General features: G+C 51.9%; 1 protein-coding gene across 3 annotated transcripts; it reads left to right on the forward strand.

Annotated features, from left to right (window-relative positions):
- Positions 1-524: 524 nt before the first annotated feature.
- On the forward strand, positions 525-22,420 carry EML2 (EMAP like 2). 3 transcript variants are annotated; one of them, XR_009537055.1, is made up of 19 exons: positions 531-725; positions 818-941; positions 1,126-1,230; positions 3,158-3,186; positions 3,393-3,522; positions 6,513-6,662; positions 7,355-7,424; positions 7,525-7,635; positions 8,690-8,785; positions 9,674-9,808; positions 10,671-10,770; positions 12,972-13,126; positions 13,282-13,407; positions 15,127-15,258; positions 17,315-17,382; positions 17,655-17,743; positions 18,576-18,663; positions 19,227-19,322; positions 20,385-20,515. XR_009537055.1 is itself a non-coding variant. In XM_060130708.1 (19 exons), the coding sequence occupies exons 1-19, from the start codon at positions 2,610-2,612 to the stop codon at positions 20,972-20,974; spliced, it is 1,950 nt and encodes a 649-aa protein (XP_059986691.1). In that variant the 5' UTR covers positions 2,585-2,609; the 3' UTR covers positions 20,975-22,420. The 3 variants fall into 3 exon arrangements, 2 of the variants coding, with proteins under 2 accessions (XP_059986692.1, XP_059986691.1); XM_060130708.1 differs by lacking the exons at positions 531-725; positions 818-941; positions 1,126-1,230 and adding exons at positions 2,585-2,629; positions 17,980-18,077; positions 20,849-22,420; XM_060130709.1 differs by lacking the exons at positions 18,576-18,663; positions 19,227-19,322; positions 20,385-20,515 and having other exon boundaries at positions 525-725; positions 17,583-17,720.
- Positions 22,421-23,058: the final 638 nt, after the last annotated feature.

Consider the following 23,058-nt stretch of genomic DNA (forward strand, 5'->3'; position numbering starts at 1 on the left):
CGAGGGACCAGGCACGACCTTTATGGCTTGGAAAGTCTTAGAAACAGAGAGGGAATGTTAGTACCCGCGATAAAATCTTGATATTTGTCAGAGAATATTGGAAATCAATTCTAGAATGTTGGTTTCACTAGCGAAAAGTTGGTGTCATCCTTAAAATGTTGATATGACTCATATGTATTTAGCATCTTAGTCATAGAATCTTAAAACCAGAGTCGAGAGGCTCTTGATTCGTAGTCTCTTAGAAGGTTAGAGAGGAAGGGACTTCCCTAAGGTCACGCCTCCAGGGCGCTGCAGCAGAGAGGAGTGTGCGGACAAGGGCTGAGAGCTATGGGGATTTCCTTCCCCTTTTCTTGGCCCACATCCAAGCGTCCCAGCCCCAGGTTACTGGAGAGGAAGGGGGCGTGGCTGGCCCCAGGATTAGACCAGGGAAGGCTGGAGGGACGTCTCACCTCGGGCGTTGTAGCTCCTGGGTGGCCCCCCGCAGCCAGCGCTCCCTTGCCTTCCAGATGACAATTTGTCGGGCACGAGCGGGATGGAGGTGGACGACCGCGTGTCGGCGCTGGAGCAGCGGCTGCAGCTGCAGGAAGACGAGCTGGCGGTCCTAAAGGCCGCGCTGGCTGACGCGCTGCGTCGCCTGCGGGCATGCGAGGAGCAAGGCGCTGCTCTGCGCGCGCGGGGCACCCCCAAGGGCCGGGCGCCTCCGCGCCTAGGCACCACAGCTTCGGGTATCTTCACTAAACTGGAGGGGTGAGATGGGAGGGACTGGGGCCAGGACCTCACACTCACCCCCTTCTGTCCTCTAACCGCATTCCTCTAGTGTGTCAGCTCTTGAAAGGCCTTCCCACTAGGACGCCCCTCAATGGCTCGGGACCCCCGCGGCGCGTGGGCGGCTATGCCACGTCCCCATCCTCCCCCAAAAAGGAGGCGACCTCCGGGCGCAGGTAAGTCACGGAAGCCAGGATCCCCAGTTTCCTCCAAGACCTCGGAGGCTGTTTATGTGGAAACGGATGGACTCATATGTCCGAACACCAGCAGTGGAAGGTCCGGGGAAGTTCTTGCTCGCCTCCGGTACTCGCCTGCTGGCCTCGCGGGCTCTGCCCCTACCTACGTGCTCTCTATTCGCAGTGCCCGCCGCTACTTGTCACCAGAGCGCCTCGCCTCAGTGCGCCGCGAGGACCCCCGCAGCCGCACCACATCCTCTAGCAGCAATTGTAGCGCCAAAAAGGAAGGGTAGGTGTCCGAAGCGGGGTCGTGACACAACGGGTGGGGCCAGGACCCCAGTTAGGCTTGGAAAAGGATGGGGAATTTAGGGTGATGCCCCAGGCCACGAGGTGATAACCTAAAGGGCGGTCATCTAGTTCAGAATGCGGAAACAGTGCCGGAGGCTCGGAGAGACCAATCTTGAGATAGCGTGGTTGAACTGCGAGGCATGGAAACGCGGAACCAACACGGAGGGGCGTGGTCAAAGCATTAAGGGGCTGGACTAGAACCTAGGAGACGTGATTGATTAGCGTCTCTTGGTTGAGCCGGAGTAGAAGTTAGGGAGGAGCCAGGTTTGTGGGCGTGGCTATTAAGGTAAAGGGGAGAGTCCCCATTGAGTCTCAGAGGTGTAGCCAGGGCAGGACCCTCAGAGGAGTTTCTGCAGGAAATGGGGTAATCAGAGGGAGGGAAGTGATTGGAATTTGAGGGTGTGGCCAGAGGGTTAGCCAGGGCAGAATCAGAACCTGGGGTGGGGGTAATGGGCTAAGACCAGGTGCCGTAGTGTCCGATGCAAGAAGCTGGGCGGCGGGGAGCCTGGGGCGCTGCCAGGTGGAAATGGGCGTGGTTTGAAAGTTGGGCGTGGTCATATGTGGGCGTGGGCAGATATCAGTAGGGTTGAAGGGACTCCGGGTGAAAGTGGTCACGGTCTGAAGTTTAACCGGACCTGAGGAGGGTAGGCGGTTCCTTGGAGAGCTGTCAGTTCAGGGGCAGGATCGGAAGGAGAGGTGTGTATGATCAGAATGTTGGACGTGGTCAAGTTCCCAGAGCCCGGGCCACACTGAAGGTCTGGGCGGTGTAAAAACCTGAGTGTGGAGTCCTGATGCAGTGAGCGTGGTCAGGGCTTGGAGGGTCCGGACTAAGGCAGGACCAGACTAAGGCAGGACCAGAGTCAAAAATCACACATTTCAACCTCACTGAAATAATGGCAAACACGTACAGAAGCTATGTGCCAGGCACCACGCAAGGCATGTTACATGAATTAACTAATTTAAGCTTCGCAATCACCCGGGAGGTATGTATTTTTATTATCCCCAATTTAAAAGTGAAGAAATCGAGGCAAGAGGTTTGGCAACTTGTCCACACTGCTAGGAACTGGCAGAGCTGGGGTTTGAACTCAGGCAGACACGTCCCCGAGTCCATGTTCTCAAAAAACACTCTCCCTCCCCCCAAAAAAGAGCCTGGTATCAGGACCCACAGCCAGGGACCTGAGACCCAGTGTGACCCTCCGGCTACGGGGTTGGCAGTGGAGGGCGGGGCAGGGCGCGGCGGCGTGGGCGCCTCCCAGGGCCGGAAGCGGCGGAGCCGGTCCCGGCTCCACCCCCGGCCCCGAAGCTTCGCCAGCCGCCGCCATGAGTAGCTTTGGAGCTGGGTGAGACTCTCTCGCACACTCCCCTCCTCCTCGCGCTACCGGGATCTGGATCCCAGGTTTCCCCCTTCTCCGGGGACCCAGACCCGCGGGCATCACCACCTTCCGTCAGCAAAGGGAGTTGGAGACACGCCCCTTCCCTTAAACCCTCACCTCTTCCCTCTCTGCTTGAAGTTTGGGGCTCTGTGGGACTGGGGGTGGGGAGCGTTGGGAGAACCGTGTTGATTAGGTGGGAGGGGTACCTGTGACGCTCCTCTTTCAGGATCGCGTCCCTGCCACTTCGTGCTGTTTGATCTTTGGCGATCACTGCCTCTCTGGGCCTGTGTCTTAGGCTCTGCAAGATCAACCGAGCAAAGCACACGGCCTGCAGAGAGGCAGCGCTCCGCTCCTTACTCGGCCCCCATTTTTCATCAAATACCTCCGGGGAGCGCTGGGGTGGGGAAGTGGTTTCTCCCAATTTCTGACTTGCCTGCTAATTAGGGCTTTCTTTCTTTTCTTTTCTTTTCTTTTTTTTTTTCCCTTTCCTGACAGCAAAACCAAAGAAGTTATCTTCAGCATGGGTAAGTAGGGAGAATGGGTGGGGCTTCCTGGGGTGAGAAGCCAGAGCTGGAGGTCAGGAAGCCTGGCTACTGGCTGGGCCTTTGCCTCTTTGGCCTCATTTTCCCCGCCTCTGCTAATTAAAAAAGTAAAAAAGTGAAGTCAGAAGGGGAAAGGAAATAGGGTTGGGGGCTGGTGTCAGCACCTGACCTCTGGGGTCTTCTGGCAGAGGAGGGCTCCGTGAAAATGTTCCTGAGGGGCCGCCCTGTGCTCATGCTGATCCCCGACGAGCTGGCACCCAGCTACAGCCTGGATACACGCTCCGAGCTGCCTTCCCGCCGTCTCAAGCTGGACTGGGTGTATCCTTTTGCTTTAATCTCTTCCTCCCACTTCTCCCAACCCGCCCGCCCCCAGCCTGGAAGGGACCAGAGCCTTTCTGGTGTGGGACTTCAGCTGGAGGGAGGGTCTTTGTACTGAAGGTGGGACTTTCCAGGCCTCTGTGGCTTTAGGGGTCAGGAAGAACTGGAGTCTGGAGGGAGCAGAGGAAAGCAGGTTAGCTGACATGACCTTTTATGATTCATTCAAGGAGCAAATGTTTGCTGAGCGTCCTCCATCTGTCAGATCCTCGTCTGCATGTGGGCTGTGTTCCCTGAGCTCACACAGTCTGGGAATACAGTAAACTAAGCTCAAGTGAGAGGAGTAACTGGGTTTCTCTGAGGAGAGGGCATTTGAGCTGAGAATCGGACATTCAGGGGCCAGCCTAGGAAGAACAGAGGGCACGGCAGGTCTAAGGGCTCTGCGGTCAGAGTGAGCTTGGTGTATTTGAGAAATGGAAGAAGTTGATAATGGTTAAGAACCCTGTCTTTGGAGCCTGGCAGAAATGGGTTGAAACCCCAGCCCAGCCTCTGGCTGGCTACGTGACCCTGGACAAGTCACCATGCCATTCTGTGCCTCAGTTGCCTCCTCTGAAAAATGGGTGTTGTGATCTCAGATTCATAAGGCTGTGAAACAATGTGCTCATCATATGGGCCCCATAAACAGAGATTGATTAAAATAATAACTAATCATTATTGAGCACTTATTGTATGCCAGGCACTGTTCAAAGCTCTTTCAAGTATAAATACGTTGAATAATATGATCCTTCTCTTTTGTAGGATTGAGAATATATTTTTACAACAAGTGGCCTCCGAGAGCTCTCTGAGGCCTGCAGGTTGGGAACTATTACCCTTTCTTTCCAGATGAGGAAACTGAGGTCAAGAGAGGGGACCAAGCAGGAAGAAAAACAAATATATTAACGTATATATGTGGAACCTAGAAAAATGGTATAGATGAACCGGTTTGCAGGGCAGAAATAGAGACACAGACGTAGAGAACAAACATATGGACACCAAGGGGGGAGGGGGCTGGCGGGATGAATTGGGAGATTGGGATTGACATATATAGACTAATATGTATAAAATAGATAACTAATAAGAACCTGCTATATAAAAAAATAAATAAAATAAAATTTAAAAAAAAGAGGAGATATCAAGCCCTGTTCTAGGGAGTCAGCAGATCTGAGGCAAGAGCTGTGATTCTGAGCCCCAGGCTTTTCCCAAAATGCAGACTGGGGCTTGGGATCAGCATCTTAGGGACCCAGTCCCTGTCTTCCTCTCTTGGCCTTGGTTTCTGCTCTGGAGGAGGGAGGAATGTGGGAGCCCAGAGCCTCTTTAAGGCAGCTGGAAATATTCGCGGGAGTCAAAGAATACCATGCTGTCATGTCAAGCTGGGCTTGATAAGTGAGCATCAAAAGAAAAGCAGTTGAGATAGCAACAGTCAGTATAGGCCTCATTCCCCAGCCCCAAATGGCTGCAGGGTGAAGCAGTTTCTGTGGGGTCGGGATACACATATCGACATTCATTCAAATGTTTCCTGAACATTCTGGGGCTAAGGGCTGGGTTCCAACAGTCCCCAAATCACAGTCTGTGGGGACAGAATCCGTGACAATGACAACTCAGGCTGGGATGGGAGAACCCAGAGAGGGCAGCTGACCCAGCCTGGGCATCAGGGAAGGCTTCTCAGAGGAGGAATTGTAGAAGAGAACAAAACAGCCCAGTCTTGGCCACTGTGGAACTGATAGTCTCATTAAGGAATAGGTGACGTTAACAAATTGATCAGATAAGTGGGATGAATCTAGCGGAGGAAGAGAGCCTGAAGCTTGATCTGAGGACAGGGCAACTGAGAAGGGTGGCAGGTAGCTTGTGCTAGACAAAGGGGAAGGTTAGTGCCAAGACCTGGGTGACAGTAGTGATCTTAGTGTTTTGAGAAACTCCAAGGTCAGAGAGCAAAGGAGGGCAGAAACCCTGCTAAGGCCAGGGAGGGGCAAACCAGGCCAGTGGAGGAGCTTGGGCTTTGTCTTAGGGGAACTGGGGAGCCACAGAAAGTTCTGAACAGTGGAGGGTCACATTCCTTCAACAAATATTGAACTCATGTCTGCTGTGTACCAGGCCCTGATCTGGTCACAAGGGGTACATCAGTAAACAAAATGGACAGAGGTCCCTGCCCCCCTGGAGCAGACACTGTAGTTCGGGAGACACAAAATAAATTAAACAGATAACGTGTGGGATGCTGATGAATGTACTGCAGGAATATGAAGAGGGAGGGGGATGGGGGCAGTTGAGGGTGTGTGACTTTGCAGTTTTTTTGTTTGTTTGTGTTTGGCCGTGGCGCGACTTGTGGGATCTTAGTTTCCCAACCAAGTATTGAGCCCAGGCCCCGGAAGTGAAAGTGCTGAGTCCTAACCACTGGACTGCCAGGGAATTCCAGTTTGCAGTTTTAAATAGCTGGGAACTATTTGGGAGAGGCTTGGGAAGGCCTCTCCAAGGAGCTGACAGTTGAGTAGAGACCTGAAGGAGGTGCGGGAGCCATGGAGAGATGAGGAAGAGGCCCCTGTCTGTCTCCCAGCTTTTGGTGGCTACTGGCAACCCTTGGGGTTCTTTGGCTTATAGTTGCTTTACTCCAATCTCTGTCTTCACACTGCCTTCTCCCACCCTGTGTCTGTGTCTTTTCTTCTCTGTCCCTTATAAGGACACTTGTTGCTGGAGTTAGGGCCCATCCAGATAATCCAGGATGATCTCGTCTTGAGATCCTTAATTACATCTGCGAAGACTCCTTTTCCAAGGAAGGTCACCTTCACACTTCCCAGGGGTTAATATTTTGGTGGACATATTTTTGGGGGATACCATCATTCAACCTCCCACAGGGGTAAGAGTGGAAACAGGAAAACCTAGCTCTGATGACCTTCATCTGGGAGTCAGTCAGCAGATGCAATGCAAAACAGGCTCTTTAACCAGCCCCTGGGCACCTCCAGCTATGGCTACCGTGGCCGAGACTGCCGGGCCAACCTTTACCTGCTGCCCACGGGGGAGATAGTGTACTTCGTGGCCTCTGTGGCTGTGCTATACAGTGTGGAGGAGCAGAGGCAGCGGCACTACCTGGGACACAATGATGACATCAAGTGGTGAGGCCTGGGAGGAGGATGCCAAATATTTCCTGCTTGGGACACTCTTAGGGGAGGTGGGTGGGGCCAGGCCTTCCCTGGCCAACAGACTGAATTCAGGGGGAAAAAATGTGGATTGATTATCAATACGTCAAATGTCGGTGAATTCACTCAGATGCCTGAATTTTTCACTTCTTTTGAAAACTTCAAGTGGGCACCCCAGACGATCCCACAGTGTGTTGGAGCCCTGTGGTGACAGCCCCTTTATTTTTTATTTTTTTATATTTAGCCTCACCGCACAGCATGTGGGATCTTAGTTCCCCAACCAGGGATCGAACCCGTGCCCCCTGCAGTGGAAGCGTGGAGTCTTAACCACTGGACCTCCAAGGAAGTCCCTTTTATTTTATTTTATTTTTGACAGCCCTTTTAAATGGGTGTGTTCTCCTGGCCGTTTGTGGTACAGGCTTGAGCCCTCTGGGCACTTGAGTTAGAGACCGCAGGCCTGAGTCTTGCTTCTGAGCCAGAGTACCCAGAGAGTATACCCTTATTGCTACTGAAGAGCTGAATCAGTGTTTATTGACTAAGTAACTCATTCAAGCAAACTGCGGAATGAATAATCAGGCATCGCGACTGTGGCCTGCTGTGGGAGGGGTCCTGGTGTGCTGTGAGCACCCCCCTGCTGAGCCCTGTCCATCTGCCCTCTCTCTCCTCAGCCTGGCTGTCCACCCTGATATGGTCACCATCGCCACTGGACAGGTGGCAGGCACCACTAAGGAGGGGAAGGTAACAGATTGGAGGGAGCAGGACCTGGAGACTGGGATGGAGTCATGGGTGGGTCAGGAATCTGGGCCCCCCAGGTAACCGGCCTCTCTCTTCCCTGCAGCCACTGCCGCCCCACGTGCGCGTCTGGGACTCCGTTTCCCTCTCCACCTTACACGTACTGGGCCTGGGGGTGTTTGACAGAGCTGTGTGCTGTGTGGGCTTTTCCAAATCTGTAAGTCCTGTGCCATCCCTCGCCTGCCCCGGGCGCCCGTTGGGGCTGGAGGCCACACCTTCATCATGGCGTCACAGGTGCTGGCCGCGCCCCCTGGCCCTCCAGGCTGTATGCCCACATTTGTGGCCTCACAGGCCTGCTCTATTAGCCCTTATGAGGGGACCATATGTCTTGATTGCTCCGCAGAGAAACTCCTCAGTGATCCTTTGTACGTCAGTTAACGCTTTCTGCATTATTTTTTCACACCACCTTTCATCCTGGAAGGGTCCTTATCCCTTAGGCATTTTAAGCCCTGTGTCTAGGGCAGCCCTGGCTCCTAGTACCATCCTAAGTGGGTGTTGGCAGGTATGGAGGAGATAAGCACAGAAATCGAGAGTTAGCCTTTAGGAATTTGTCCAGCAATTTGACATTCACACAACATCCAAGTGTGTGAGTGGTGGGCTTTTTTTTTTTTTTTTAATCATATTTTACAGTTTTACTGTATTTTACCAGAGTATTGGCTGCAATGGATCGGGGAATAAAAAACAACCTGTCATCCCATAGACAGTTTAAGAACCTCACAGGTTTTCTGAGACCTGAGGAGACACTTGAGAACTTTGGGGAAATAAAGCTATTTTGTTGCCAAAATGTGGGGGAAAGGAAAACTTTGCAAAATCAAAACTAACCTGCACTTAACTACAGGTATAAAAAAGCAACATCATCCCGACTTTATTAACTGTTTAACTTCACAGCCCTAAAAGTCATTCCATAGGAAAATGCAGATTAGAGGCTCTCAGTAAGAATTCCTGACCTCGGGCTACTTGCAGAGAAATTGTAGCTGAGGGGAAATTAGAGGAAATTCTTAAGGAGGAGTCATTTCAAAAGGAAAATTATAAACAGCCTTTAAAATGTGTGTGGCCCTGGACGGGGAGTATATTTTCATGTGTTTCACATGACTTGGGTCAGGGCCTTTGAAACAGGCCTGAGTAGCTAATGCCCCAGTGGGCAAGGTGTTGGAGGGAGGGGGTGGATCCTGACCTGCCTGCCCCTCCCCCATCCTCTCTCCTCTTCCTAGAATGGGGGCAACCTCCTCTGTGCGGTAGATGAGTCCAACGATCACATGCTTTCTGTGTGGGACTGGGCCAAGGAGACCAAGGTGGTAGATGTCAAGGTGAGGTAACCCTTCTTATCCCCTCTCCTTGGGGTCTCCCTGTGGGATTGGCCAGATCTCAGTGTTCACAAGTCTGGAATCAGACTCATGTTGAAGTCCTGGCTTTGCCATTTGCTGGCTGTGTGACTTTGGGCAAGTGGCTTGCCCTCTCGGAGCTTCAGTTGCCTCATCTATAAAATGGGGATAATGGTAGCATCTTCCTTGTAGGGAAAATTTGGCTTTGATGTTGGCATATGGGGTGGGCAAACCAGGCCCAACAGGAGGATCGGTACAAGGTGGCTGCTGGTTCTGCTGTCCTGCGATGTCCAAGACAGACCTTGACTTGCATCTCCGGGAGATAACCTGCTTTACAGATGAGGAACCTGAGGCATGGTAGAGGGGAGAGCTACTTGCCCAAGGTCATGTGCTTATTCTGGGCTGGGGGCAAGAGACCTAGGATTGGGGCCCATGGTTTGGGGAAAGAGAAGTAGTTGAGAGGCTGGGCTCTCAGTGACTTGATTCTGGACACAACCTGGCTGTGTGTCCTTAGGCAAGTGAATTCCCCTCTCTGAGCCTCACTTCATCATCTGTAATGGGAGGTGCTAATGAGCCTTACCTTACAGGGTGCTGTGGGGTTAAATGAGTTGATGGATGTTAAATGCTTGGCACAGAGCTTGGTACAAAGTAAGGGCTCTCGTGCCTGCCATTATGTTGATGAAGAAAACAATAATGTTTCACTGGCTGGCCCTGCTTCCTGTACTTTAGTTTGCCCGTAAAGGAGAGGTACAGGCAAGTTGGGCGTGCAAGCGCACAGCCCACACAGCTGTATAGGGCAGTCCTTCCTGGGTTGGGTATCGTGGTCCTGATGGCTTTGAGGTCCTCATTCAGAATCTCCCCCACCCCTTAAAGTGCTCCAGTGAGGCCGTGCTGGTGGCCACCTTCCACCCCACAGACCCCACCGTGCTCATCACCTGCGGGAAATCCCACATCTACTTCTGGAACCTAGAAGGAGGCGGCATGAGCAAACGGCAGGGCCTCTTTGAGGTGAGTGCCAGGGGTACTGGGACAGGCTGGCCCTGAAGGAGGCTGGCAGGGACACCCAGGCAGACAAGAAGATACCCCAGGGGCTGGAGGTTGTAGGGATGCTGAGCTATTGCCTGCTGGGGCCTCAGTTCCCTTATCCATACTTGTGGCGTGATCCACCTTAACTCTTTGAAGTTGTGAGGATTCCGTGGGATGAAGAGTGTAGCGACTCCTAGCAGATAGTGGATGCTCAATACATGGGTTGCTGCGGTCGTCAATATTCTGGATAAACCGAGGTCAGAGGCTGACTGGCCGAGAGAGACAGAGAAACAGCAGGAAGCACAGGGCCTGGGAGAGAAGATGCAGGCACACCTCTGACAGGGCTCCTTTGCCTTTGGTGAGAGTTGGGGCTTCTACCCCAAAAGGGGAGGCCCTGAGAACACCAGGCTCAGATGGAGATGAAGATGGAGATATTGAGATGAGAAGAGGGTGGGGCGGGGCAGGGTGAGGGACCTAGAGACAGACAGAAGAGGGGGCGGGAGGGAAGGAGAGGAGAGGGGCAGGGGCAGAGAGGGGGAGACCAAGGGACAGAGAGAGAGGAATCCAAGCGGAAGACAGCAGGGGAACGAAGGACAGAGACTGGGACAGGAGTCAGGGAGGAGAGAGAGGAGGGAGGAAGGGGGTCCGGGGTGGGTCAGAAAGTGGTCTGTAGGTGACGTGACACTCCATGGAGGTGGATTGGAGATGAGGATGCTCCCCACAGGGCCGCTCCCCAAAGCATGGAGGGCATCCCCTGGACCATTGTCCTGGGTGACGGGTGAGCTCTGGGAGGCCTCCCGGCTTCAGCGACCCTCTGACACCTTCCCCTTCTCCCCCACCTTAGAAACACGAGAAACCGAAGTATGTGCTGTGTGTGACCTTTTTGGAGGGTGGCGATGTGGTCACCGGGGACTCTGGGGGGAACCTCTATGTCTGGGGCAAAGGTCAGTGTCAGCCTCCCCTGATTGGTTCCCCAGCGCGGTCCTCCCTGACTCCCTTTGGCTGTGCGTCCCTTTCTCGGAGCATGCTGATGTGGAATGTACTATACAACAATACAAGTCATTACTTGTCCAATTCTAACACCTCCATCAAGGCTCAGCTCCAGTATCCCCACCTGCATGAAATCTTCACTTATTCCCTCCCCTTGTCCTCTGCAAATCCCATGGCAGCGATCAAGTTTGAGCTATAAATGAATGGGTTAACCCAGTGTGGATGGATGGATGGATGGAGAGGTGGTTTGTTCCAGAGCAATGAATGAATGAATAAGTTAATGAATGAATGAAGCGTTTGTCCCACCCAGTGAATAGAAGAATGAGTAGATGAATATGCTGTCCTTAATGGGTGGGTGATTAGGTGAGTGAACAATTAAATATATGAATGGCTGTCCCCAGAACGGATGACTGTGTTAATAAATGACTGGGTCTTTTCCCAGGCAGTGGATTACTGTAAAGTTACGAATGAATGAATGAATGAGTTTATTCAGTCATCAAACCACTTCCTGGAACAATCAGTTCTTCATAACATGTTAATCCATTGGCTGAGGTAACCATTCATCTTGGGGTAGTGGGTGAGGAGTGGGTTTGGGAGTTGGGCAGGTTTTGGGTTCAGGTCTCAGCAGTGCTGTGTGCTCTCTGTGGCCTTGGGAGAGTCATCTCCCTTCTGAGACTCAGTTGCCCCATCTGTAAAATGGGTATAATACTCTCTCCCTCACACGGTTGTTTTGAGCTTTTCTTGAGATTAGACAGCTGAGAATAAGTTCTGAATAATTGGCAGTGTGTCTTTCCCAGCAGACTCTAAGCTCTCTGAGGGCAGAGACTTGGTCTGATTGGTTCCCATATCTCCAGTCCCACCACTGGGTCCAGCCCGCAGGGCTACACGATGTTGGGTGGGTGGGTGGTTAGAAAGATAGGTAGACAGAAGGATGTATGTACACGTGACACCACTTCTGAGCCTGGAAGGATGGAATTGAAGAGAGTTGCTTTTTCTTCCTCTCCACTTAGTTCCCTGCCCCAGCCTCTTCCCTGGTTCCCGGGCCTTCAGTCTTGTCCCCTCCAATTCAGTTTGTTGTCAGAACCAAATGTAAATCTGACCCTATCCTTCCCCTGCTGAACCCTTCCATTACTACACAGTTCAGATCCCTCAGAACAAGGTCTGGATTCCTCACTGAGGTCTGCAAGGTCCGGATTCCTCAATGAGGCCATGCATGGTCTGGCCCTGCTTTCTCTTGTCCCTTGCATGTTATACTTGGTCACACCAGATTTCTTTAGTTTCCTAAATAGTCCATGTTCTCTCTGCCTTTTGCACATGTTGTTCCTTCTGCCTGGAACACTTTTCTACCCTCTGTTGTCCTAGCCAACTCCTACTCAACCTTCAGATCCTTGCTCAGCTGTCCCCTCCTCCAGGAAGCCCTCCCTGGCCCACCAGGCTAGGTGCCCACTCTGGGATCCCACAGTCTCCTGGGTTTCCCCATCCCAGCCCCAGCCATGTTGGGTCGTCACTGACTGGTAGTAGGTCTGTCTCTGAAACTGGACTGTGATCCCTGTGAGGGTAAGATCTGAGGTTGCCTTCATCAGTACCCAGCATCACCCAGCATGAGGCTGGGCCCAGAGTCAATGCTAGTTTAATAATTGTTGACTGAATGGATGGATGAATAGATGGTTAGGTTGACAGATGAGTGGATAGATGGGTGAATGGGTAGATGGATAGGAAAAAAAATGGAAAATGGGTGGATGTTTGGATAGAAGGATGGATTGACTGGTGAGTGGGTAGTCAGATGAAAGAGAGGGTGAATGAATGGATGAGAGGCGGATTGATGGATGGATAGAAGGAAGGAAGCGTTGATGGCTGCATGGATGGGTAATTGGATGGGTGAGTAGATAGATGGATGGACAGACCAGTAGATAGGTGAGTGGATGAATAGGGTTAGGATCAAAGGGTGGATGGGTAGATGTTACTTCAGATGGTTTATTAGATGGATGATAGGGTATTTGAATAGATGGGTGGTTGAGTAGATGGGTGGGTGGAAGGCTGGGTAGAAGAAAAGGTGAGTGAATGGCTGGATGTAGGATTGAGAGTTTGAGGTGTTTTCTGGGGTCAGTATGGGGAAGCTTCCCCATGCTGACCTCTGCCCCTGGCCACCCTGCAGGTGGGAACCGTATCACACAGGCCCTGCTGGGTGTCCACGATGGCGGCGTGTTTGGGCTCTGCGCCCTGCGGGACGGGACGCTGGTGTCAGGAGGGGGCCGCGATCGGCGGGTGATCCTCTGGGGTTCCGACTACAGCAAGCTGCAGGAGGCGGAGGTGAGGGGGAGAGGCTCATGAAGGTGAGGATACCTCCTCCCATCCCACTAATACTAGACCCTGCTCTCCCAGCCTGTCTCCCCCACCCCCCAACCCCACCTCTGCGTGTGTCCTACACTCATCCCCCTGCCCCCCACCCCCCTTTGCCTACTCAGGTCCCCGAGGACTTCGGCCCCGTGCGGACCATAGCGGAGGGCCGGGGTGACACGCTGTACGTGGGGACCACCCGCAACTCCATCCTGCAGGGCTCTGTCCACACTGGCTTCTCGCTGCTCATCCAGGTGAGCTTCTCTTCTGCACCTGCCCTGCTCCCTCCCCACCCGCCTCTCTTCTCTCCTCTGCACCATTCATTCCTCCTCTCTTCCCACTCCCATTTCACCTCACCTCCCTGCCCCATCCCTTATCCTCTGGCCTGGTAAACACCACTTACCTTCCCTTTAACTGCTCCTGACACATAACCCCACCCCAGAACACCCCATGGTCCAGCAATGGGTTAACTGGTAGCACAGCAGAGGGGTCCCAGGACCCTGCTCCAGCTGTGCTGCCCCCTGCTGGTCAGGTTGGTGTCCATTTCTGTAAGTGCCCTGGCAGGTTGTCACACAGGCCTTGAGCCACACACCTCCCAGGTCTTCAGCTACAAGGATCTAGGAAGACCCTCTGGAGTCTTCTCAGATGCGCATTCCTTCATCCTCGTGGGCCAGAACCCTACCACACATCCAAGTAAAAAACCCAGCCTACTGGGGGAATTCCCTGGCCGTCCAGTGGTTAGAACTCTGCACTTCCACTGCTGGGGGCCTGGGTTCGATCCCTGGTAGTCAGGGAAGATCCTGCAAGCCACATGGTGCGGCCAAAAAAAACCCTGGGATCGAAGCACAGCCCTGTCGCTCACTCGCTGTGTGATATGAGGCAAGTGAATAACCTCTCTGTGCCTCTGTGAACCAGGAGAATAATAGAACTGACTCATGGGGTTTTGTAAGGATTCAATGAGTCAATTCATGCACAGCATTTAGAATGGTGCCTGGCACAGAGTAAGGGCTCAAAGAGTCTTGGCCAAAATTACTTCTTGTTCAGTGACCCCCCGCCCCTTCCTTCACTCCTGACATGGATTTTACCTCTTACATGGTAGCTGAGATCCGTACAGCAGCTGCATTTAGATTCCCCCCCTCTGGCTCTTGTTTCCATGGAAGAAGATGAGGAAAAACAAGGGCTAGAGGGATTTCCTGGGGGTCCCAAGACCGGAATGGACCTTAAAGACCTCTAATAATAGTATCAATATTATTTAGTATTAATTATATTATTAATATATTACTAGCTTTCTATTATTTATTAACATTAATCATTATACTAATATCAATAATTATAATTCTGTTGATTATCGTTGTTAATTACTTTAATTATATATTAATAGTGCATGTTATCACTACTGATAATAGTCAGCCACTTCCATTTGGTGAGCACTTTGTACCAGCCTCGTACACTTTCCATCTATTCACACTTTCCACCCATAATGTGAGTGAGCAGAAAAATGCCATGAGCCACATACAGTGATTGGTTCCATTTTACAAAAGATGAAACTGAGGCTCCAAGGAGAAGTCATCTGCCCAGGTGACTGCCACAGTCAATAAGAGAGAGCTGCAGTCAGACTCACCAGGCTGAGTACCCTCCATGGGTTCCTACAGCCTGCTGGGCGCCATCTGTCTCCCAAAGTCAAGCTCCTACTCATCATGTCTCTTGCCTCCCATTGTGCACACTGGAAAGCAGAGACCTGGGGGGAAGGGCAACATTTGCCTTGAGCCCCACACTGGGGCAGGGGTCTGCCCAATCACAGCCTCCTTCAGATAACACTGGGGAAAGGGTCTTCCCTGGGTAACCTGTGGGGAGAGTGTGTTGCTGGGGCTAGTCCAGCACTTCTTTCTGGCATCAGACTTTGGGGAGGTGGGGGATGCAGAGGAAAGGCCTGGATTGGCAGTCTCCGTGCTGTCATCTCTCCTTTCTGCCAGGGCCACGTGGAAGAGCTATGGGGCCTGGCCACACACCCCAGCCGGGGACAATTTGTGACATGTGGTCAGGATAAGTTGGTGCATCTGTGGAGCGTGGAGTCCCACCAGCCCCTGTGGAGTAGGATCATCGAGGTAAGGGGATGGGGGACTTGGCACGCCATTCTAACAGAACGACTTGTCTCAGTGTGTCAGGGTTCAGTGCATCAAATGGAAGCCACACTTGGCGTCTTTAAGCAGAAGGAGATTTAATGCAGGGAACTGGGTGCTTACAAACTCACTTGGAAGTGCTAGAGGAGTGAGTTCTTGACTGGACAGAAGCCCAGAACAGCACCACAGAACTGACCTGCCAGAGGAGCTGCTGCCTCTGCCACAGTCAGGAAGGTGGGGAGTCAGGAACCACTGAGTTCAAGAAAATGCTGTCATTGTAACTGCAATCCAGGAACCAGGATGCTGTGGTCACTCAAGTGTTGGTTCTAGAGCTACGCTGTCCAACACATGTGGCTATTCAAACTTAACTTTAAATGTAAGTAGAATTAAACATTCAGTTTCTCCATTGCACTAGCTACATTCCAAACATGTGGCTAGTGGCTACCATATTGGAAAGTGCAGATAAAGAACATCTCCATTATCGCAGAAGGTTCAGTTGGACTATCTTGCTCTAGAGTGACCCAATGCTGGCTACATTTACACTGGCCAAAAATAGATACTCTGTGCCCTTGCCTTTTAAGGCTAGTGACTGCTCACCAGCATAGCAAATGCTATTGCTTTCACAACCCAGCTGATCAGTGGAAGTGGCAGAGCGGGGCCTCCACCTTGTACCTTCCAGAGCCCACAATGGTGCAGCTGATTGTCAGACCCAAATCACAGCCAACCCTAGCTACAAGGGATTCTGGGCAATGTAGTTTTTAAGCTCTCTTGCCTGTGGGGTATGGGACAGTAGAAGGTCAGTCATCATATTCCCCACACTACCCTTTGAGGTTTTGCTCCAGGAATCCAGGGTTACCTATGATCCTGGAACACTTGATGGCCTTTGAACTTCTAGGAGTCAGGGATAGTGTACCCTGGAAATTATTAGGGCCATGTATAATAATCCTCACTCTGGCTGCCTAATTGAGCACCTACCATATGCCAGGACCTGTGCTCAGCACAGCAGTTCTCTAGCCAGGGCATAAGAACCACCTGAGTTGTTAGAAACACAGAATCCTGAGCCCCAAGCATGGGAAGTCTGGTTCAGGAGGTCTGAGTTTAGTCCCAGAAATCTGCAATTTATAATAAGAACAAGCTCCCTCGGGTTATTCTGATTCGGGCAGTCTGCCCACCATGCCTGACATTGGCTTAGCACTTTACCCACATTGTCTTCTTAACTCCCTCGCACCCCAACCTCCACAAGGCAGTAGAGATGATGGATCGCCCAGAAACAGGAAGGTAAAATCAGGAAACGGGCCCAGAAAGGTAACATCACTTGCCGTTCGTAATTACAATCATAGCTGACCTTTATTCAGTGCTTCCTGTAGCCCGTCTTACTCACCAGCTTACCATTCTAAGGACTTTACACCTTGCTTATAACAGTCCTGGGGAGTGTGTATTGATGTTCTCCGTGTGGGGCAACCAAGGCCACGATGGGGAAAGTTATTTGATGTCACATAACGAGGAAGTGTCAGGGCCACAGTTTCAAACCACTTCTGATTCCATGGTGCTCTGTTGCCTGCAAATCAACCAAATGCCCCCGAAATTTAAAAATTTTGTGCTAGGAGTTAGATAAAGATATGGGGAAACAGGCACTCAGACAAGCCTAATGATAAGTCAATATAATTTTATAAGGGAAAGCAAATTGGCATGATATATCAAAAGTCTTAAAAATATGGATAGCCTTTGTCCCAACAATCTCACTAGTAGAAAAGTCCCTAAGGAAATCATCTTGGGTTTATAAAGCTGTGGGAGGTTAAAACAGTAGTGAAAAAGGATCCAGAGTCAACAGTGAAAGGAGGAATATTTTCTCTTCGAGCTGACATGTTAAAGGAAAGGAGAGCGGTTTCCAGAGCATCTGCATCAGCAGGTTACTGGAGGGCAGCAGCAGGAGGTGAGAGCCCTCATGCCAGGCTGAGAGTTGCCTCTGAGGCTGGGGAAGTGTGGGCCAGATGGAAGGGGGACCCCAGCTCCCAGCCCTTCCTCTTCTCTCCCTCCTCAGGACCCGGCCTACTCTGCTGGCTTCCACCCCAGTGGCTGTGTCCTGGCCATTGGCACGGCGACTGGCAGGTAAAGCTGATGGGCATTTGGGGAGGGCTTCTCTGCGCCCCCCAGGAACTATCCCTTGATCACCTCCCCCTGCCTTCCCTACTGCCCCAAAGCTTACAGAGAATGATAATTAGGTACCAACTGTTTACCAGGCCTTGATCTCCCAACATTCCTCTGGAGTCAGCCTCTCTCCCTAATCTTTTCTGGGGTCCTTCCCTCAGGCCCCACAGATTGCCACCCTTCTCTACCAGATCAGCTCACCTCTCCTCTCCCACCATGCCTTCTCCTTAAAGATGGCTGCTGCTGGACACGGAGACCCATGACCTGGTGGCCATCCATACAGATGGGAATGAACAGATCTCAGTGGTCAGCTTCTCTCCAGGTAAGGGCCGGGGCCGGGGAGGGGACCTTGGAGAGGCCAGGCCTGGGAACTGAAGCTCAGAGTTACTGGCAGGGGGAAGGGGTGGAGTCTATGTGGCACGGCCTAAGGGCGGGGCCAGGCCTGTGGCAGGGATGGAACTTGGGACTACTGAGGAGTCTGGGATAGTGGGGGGCTGAATCTGAGAGAGGAGGGGTAGAGCCTGGGTGCCTCCTCATAGCCCCCTCCCCCTCCCCCAGACGGGGCGTACCTGGCCGTGGGCTCCCACGACAACTTGGTGTACCTGTACACGGTGGACCAGGGCGGCCGCAAGGTCAGCCGCCTGGGCAAGTGCTCGGTGAGTGGGCAGTGGCCCCCAGCCCGCGCCGCCACCCCGTCCAGGGGGTGCAGAATTAACCAGTTTTCTACCTCAAGGGCGCACAGCTTCAACACTCAACTGACTGCCCTGGTCACATCAAGGAGTTTTAGCCCCGCCCACACATTTACCCTCTCCTGTGTTTCAAGGCCGTCCCTTTGTGTAGCCCCGCCCCTCACGTTCTAAGCACACCCTCTGTGTAGCCCAGCCCCTTGCATTCGAAGCCCGCCCCTCCGTGTCTAGCTCTGCCCACTTGTTCTAAACTCCCCTTTGTGTTCTAAGCCCTATTTGTCTAGCCCCCGCTCATCACAGTCTGGCCCCGCCCATGATAGTGTGGCCCCGTCCCCACACCCCAAAGGCTTGTGTAGCTTTCCTCGAGACCCCCTGTGTTTTCACCCTACCTTTGTATTTTGCCTTCCACCCATCCTGGTCTGATCCTACCCGCTCCAGCTCTAACTCCACCCCTTCCCTCCCCTGCAGGGCCATTCCAGTTTTATCACCCACCTGGATTGGGCCCAGGACAGCAGCTGCTTCGTCACCAACTCTGGGGACTACGAGATTCTGTACTGTGAGTTCTCTGAAACCCAAAGGCATTCCTCCTTCAGCCTCTCTATTGCGTGTGCGATTTGCATAGCCTTCCCTGGGTTCTGGAAGGGGAAGCAGGGGCTTCAAGTCCCTTCTCCTCTGGCTGTTTTATTCAGGGGTTGATCTGATTGGCTGGTCTCCTGGCTTCTGGTTTCCTCCCTGGTGGACCCAACTTTTAACCAGTTCCTCCCCCTCCGGGTTGGATGGCTGGGGTACAGGTTTCTAAGCAGATACCCCTGCTCTCGTCTTGAGATGTCACCACCCAGGATCTAGCACCAGTCTGGAGAGGTAGAATTAGCCTCCTGTGTCGGACCTCAGTGCCCGTTGTCTGTGGAATGGATGAATTAAGTCAGTAGTTCTTTCCGTTTGGTTTTTGGTTTTTGGTTTTCTTGGCCGTGCCGCGCAGCTTGCCGGATCTTAGTTCCCCGACCAGGGATCGAACCCGTGCCCCCTGCAGTGGAACCGCGGAGTCCTAACCACTGGACCGCCAGGGAATTCCCAGTAGTTCTTTCTGCTCTGAACACCTCCTCCCATTTTCTGCCCCAGGGGATCCAGCTACCTGTAAGCAGATCATTACTGCAGATGCTGTGAGGAACGTGGAATGGGCCACGGCTACCTGTGTCCTGGGTTTTGGCGTGTTTGGTAAGTTCTGGAATGGGGAAAGTCTTGCTGAGGACAGGAGTGCCAAGAAACATCCCTGACTGGTGGTTTTCACAGTCTCTTATTACCTCTAAGGTGGGAAACTCATTCCTTTAGACATGTGAGCAGCAGTATTTGTATAAGAGAAAAGGTTAGGGTGAGGTGACTACTCAGATCCCTTGGAACTGTAATGAAATGAGAACAATTGGGGGTGTCACCTGGCCCAGGGAGATTCACACAGCCTGTGTCCCAGTCACCCATTCATTCAGGCATTAATGCACTCAACACATACCCCCTGAGCACCTGTGTGCCCAGCTGGGCAATGCTAAGACCCAGTCAATGGTGACCACGACAGCCCTGACCCTGCCATCATGGGTCTCACAGTCCAGTGGAAGAGAGAGACCTGTCCCCAGACCACCCAGAGTAGACTGGGCTGGGACAAGGAAGTCCAGAGAGGACACCTGGCCCCAGCCTAGGAGAGAGTCAGGGAGGGCTTCCTGGAGGAAGGGACATCCAAACTGGATCTGCAGGATGAGGAGTTAGGTTCTAGGGTGGTGAAGAAGGAAAGCAATGGCTAGGCAAAGGGAATAATAGCCAGGTATAAAAGCCTAGAGGTGACAGAGCTTGGTATTTGGAGAAATGCAAGAAGGCAGAATGGCTAAATCATTGCAGAGTTCAAGGGAAGCACTGGTAAGGACAAGGCAGGAGTAGTGTGGGGGACAAGGCAGAGCTTGGGGGTCATGGTGAGAAGCCTGGGCCATGGGAGGGTTTTTTTTTTTTGTGGGATCTTAGTTCCCTGACCAGTGATTGAGCCCAGGCCCTTGGCAGTGAGAGCGTGGAGTCCTAAGCATTGAACCGCCAGGGAATTCCCCATGGGAGGGCTTTGAGCTATAGAGGGATAGGGTCAGATAAGCATTTCCAAAAGATTATTCCAATTCTCATCCCCGGCTAGAGATGGGCTAGGTGAGAGAAAGGCAGGGAGGCTGGGGCTGGGGCCTACTCGCCTTGGGGGTCCCTGGCCCCAGCTGCCATCTTACCACCAGCCACCCCCAATCTTGCCCGCAGGGATCTGGTCTGAGGGAGCAGATGGTACTGACATCAATGCCGTGGCCCGTTCCCATGATGGGAAGTTGCTGGCTTCAGCTGATGACTTTGGCAAAGTCCACCTGTTTAGCTACCCCTGCTGTCAGCCTCGAGTGAGTCCCTCTGGGGGGCTGGCAGGGTGGAGGTACCAAGCAGCACTGCAGGCAGGATTAAGGCAGCCCTTTCCGGATCCCAGTTTCAGCGGCTGTACAAGGAGGGCAGTGGCTTGATCCCAGGGGCCCTTCTTAACTTGAAAGTCGATAAATTACCAAGTCTGTAGTGCTAAAGCTCTGAGCATCTGCATTGTGATGCATCTGCATCTTTGGTTCTTTTTCCTATTAACTCAAGAAATATTTATTGAGCACTTACCGAATGCCTGGGCCCAGGGAATACAGCAGTGAACAAGACAGATGACTTCCTTTCACTTCCTTCTTTCCATATCACAGGCTCTCAGCCACAAATACGGCGGACACAGCAGCCATGTGACAAATGTGGCCTTCTTGTGGGATGACAGTGTGGCCCTGACCACAGGGGGCAAGGACACCAGCGTGCTGCAGTGGCGGGTGGTCTGAACTGGCAGGTGGGGGGGTTCCCAGGAACATGGGGCCCAGGTAGAGTCAGGTGGCAGTATTGGAATTCTATTTTCGGGAGATGTCTATTGCCGAGTAGAGTAATATATACCCAGAGTATGTCTATAGCAAAGGGGGTTATGGGGGTGGGAGGGTGGACTGACAGACAGAAGTCTCTATTTATTGGGGTGGGAAAAGGGGTCACATTGCTTTGGGGGAGCCATTAGGGTGTTTGGTTTGGGGTGTTTTTTAAGTTTATTATTTTATATCATCCGGAAATAAAAACACGTGCACTGAGGTGGAGTGTCAGGGTCTGTGTATATGGTGTGTCCATAGATTGTGTCTATAAGTGTATATGTACGAGGTGTGTGTGTGGTGTGCATATATTACAGCGTTTGTGATGAGACACCATTATCAGGTCTTTATTCGTCTTTAAGCTTGACAGAAACCAAGCTTGCTCTAACTTAGGCCAGAGGAGGACTCAATTGATCGACATTGCCAAACAAGGAAGGGCAGTTGTCCCCTCTGGCCTTCAGGGCCATCAAACCAAGGATTTGAGGGCAACCAAGGTACTCCATACCTTCTCTGACCTTCTGCAAGTCAGCATGTTTCTCTGGGACCAGCATTCTCCACACCACGGAAGGATGGCACCCAGCAGCTTGAGCCCCAAGTCCAAAAATCCCAGGGAAGGGCTATGATTGGCCCATCTGCAGATCTATCAACGTGGCCTGTTGTTTGGCCTGCTGTGATTGGTTCCACTTGGGTGAAGGCCAACCCTGGACCAATGATTGTGGCCAGGAAGATGGAATATGTAAAAACACGGAAGCCTCCACTTGAACCACGAGGTTGAAACAGGGCAAGGAAAGTTTTCAGAGAAGTGGACTGATGACACTATCGATGTCTAGGAGATGGGGTATGAGGATTCTGGGTAGCAAGAGACAGAAACCTAACTTCATCCAGCAGAAACAATAAGAAGCCATTGCCAGGTCATGGAACTGGGTAGTCCAGGAGGGACCCAGCTAGATTCAGGGGGCTCAGATGTGATTGGGGTTTTCCTTTTGGTGATTTCTCAGTGTAGTATCTAACTTTGAGCAAATTTTTAACTTTAACTTTGTATTGATGTATGCTACATGCAGAGAAGTACGCTCATCATAAACGTATAATCACAAACTGATCCCATCCATGCAGCCAGCTCCCAGATGAAGAAGTAGAACATCCCCAGGCCCCAGAAAGCGTCCTTGTGCCCCTTCCTAGCCATTGCGCACCACCGCCCGGCCCCCGCCAGTAATTGCTATCCTACTTCTCACACCATAAAACAGTTTTACCCAGTTTTGTACTTTAAATCAGAGGTCAGCAGACTGTTTCCGGAAAGGGCCATATAGTAAATATTTTAGATTTTATGAACCACTCAGTCTCTATCCCAGCTAACTGACGTTGTGTGAAAGCAGTCACAGACGGTGCAGGCATGAATGAGCTTGGCTGTGTTCAAATAAAACTATGGATACTGAAACTTGAGTTTCTCAACATTTTTGCGTGTCATGAAATACTATTGTTTTGATTTTTGGGGAACCACTTAAAAATGTGAAAATCATCTTAGCTGACGAGCCGTACAAAGACAGGCGGTAGATAGGGTTTGGTCCACAGTGGTAGTTTGCTCACCTTTGCTTTAAATAGATGGAATCAGAGAGTATGAACTCTTGGATCTGGCTTCTCCCCTTGAGCGGGTTTCTTAAGCCTCTCAAGGCCTCAGTTTCCCAATGTATAAAATAGAAGTTAATAATAGCACCTGCCCCATAGGGGTGCTGTGACAATGAGTTAAATAGACGCAAAAGCTTAGGACAGTGCCTGGCACGTAGCAAGCTCTCTACAAATGTTAGCTGATTATTTTTACACTGTTGAGAACACAGACGCTGTGGCTGCAGGCATTCTGCCAGGCCACATGGTAACAAAGCCAGAGGAAGTCTTTCTCTCATACCACTCAAGCGTCTTCAGGAGTAATCTGATTGGCTCATCTTGGATCATGTGGCCAATCTCCATGGCCTAGGGAGTGGAGTCATCTGATCGGCCAGGCCTGGGTCACGTGCTCA

Source organism: Lagenorhynchus albirostris, chromosome 19 (genome assembly GCF_949774975.1).
Source record: "Lagenorhynchus albirostris chromosome 19, mLagAlb1.1, whole genome shotgun sequence".
NCBI lineage: Eukaryota > Metazoa > Chordata > Mammalia > Artiodactyla > Delphinidae > Lagenorhynchus > Lagenorhynchus albirostris.

What these genes read in the sequence shown, in the direction of transcription:
- EML2 (XM_060130708.1), top strand. Translation starts at nt 2,610, where the DNA reads ATGAGTAGCTTTGGAGCTGG. An exon ending in CCAAGGTGGTAGATGTCAAG is followed by an intron (nt 8,786 to 9,673) that starts GTGAGGTAACCC and finishes CACCCCTTAAAG; the next exon opens with TGCTCCAGTGAGGCCGTGCT. An exon ending in CCTGGGTTTTGGCGTGTTTG is followed by an intron (nt 19,323 to 20,384) that starts GTAAGTTCTGGA and finishes TCTTGCCCGCAG; the next exon opens with GGATCTGGTCTGAGGGAGCA.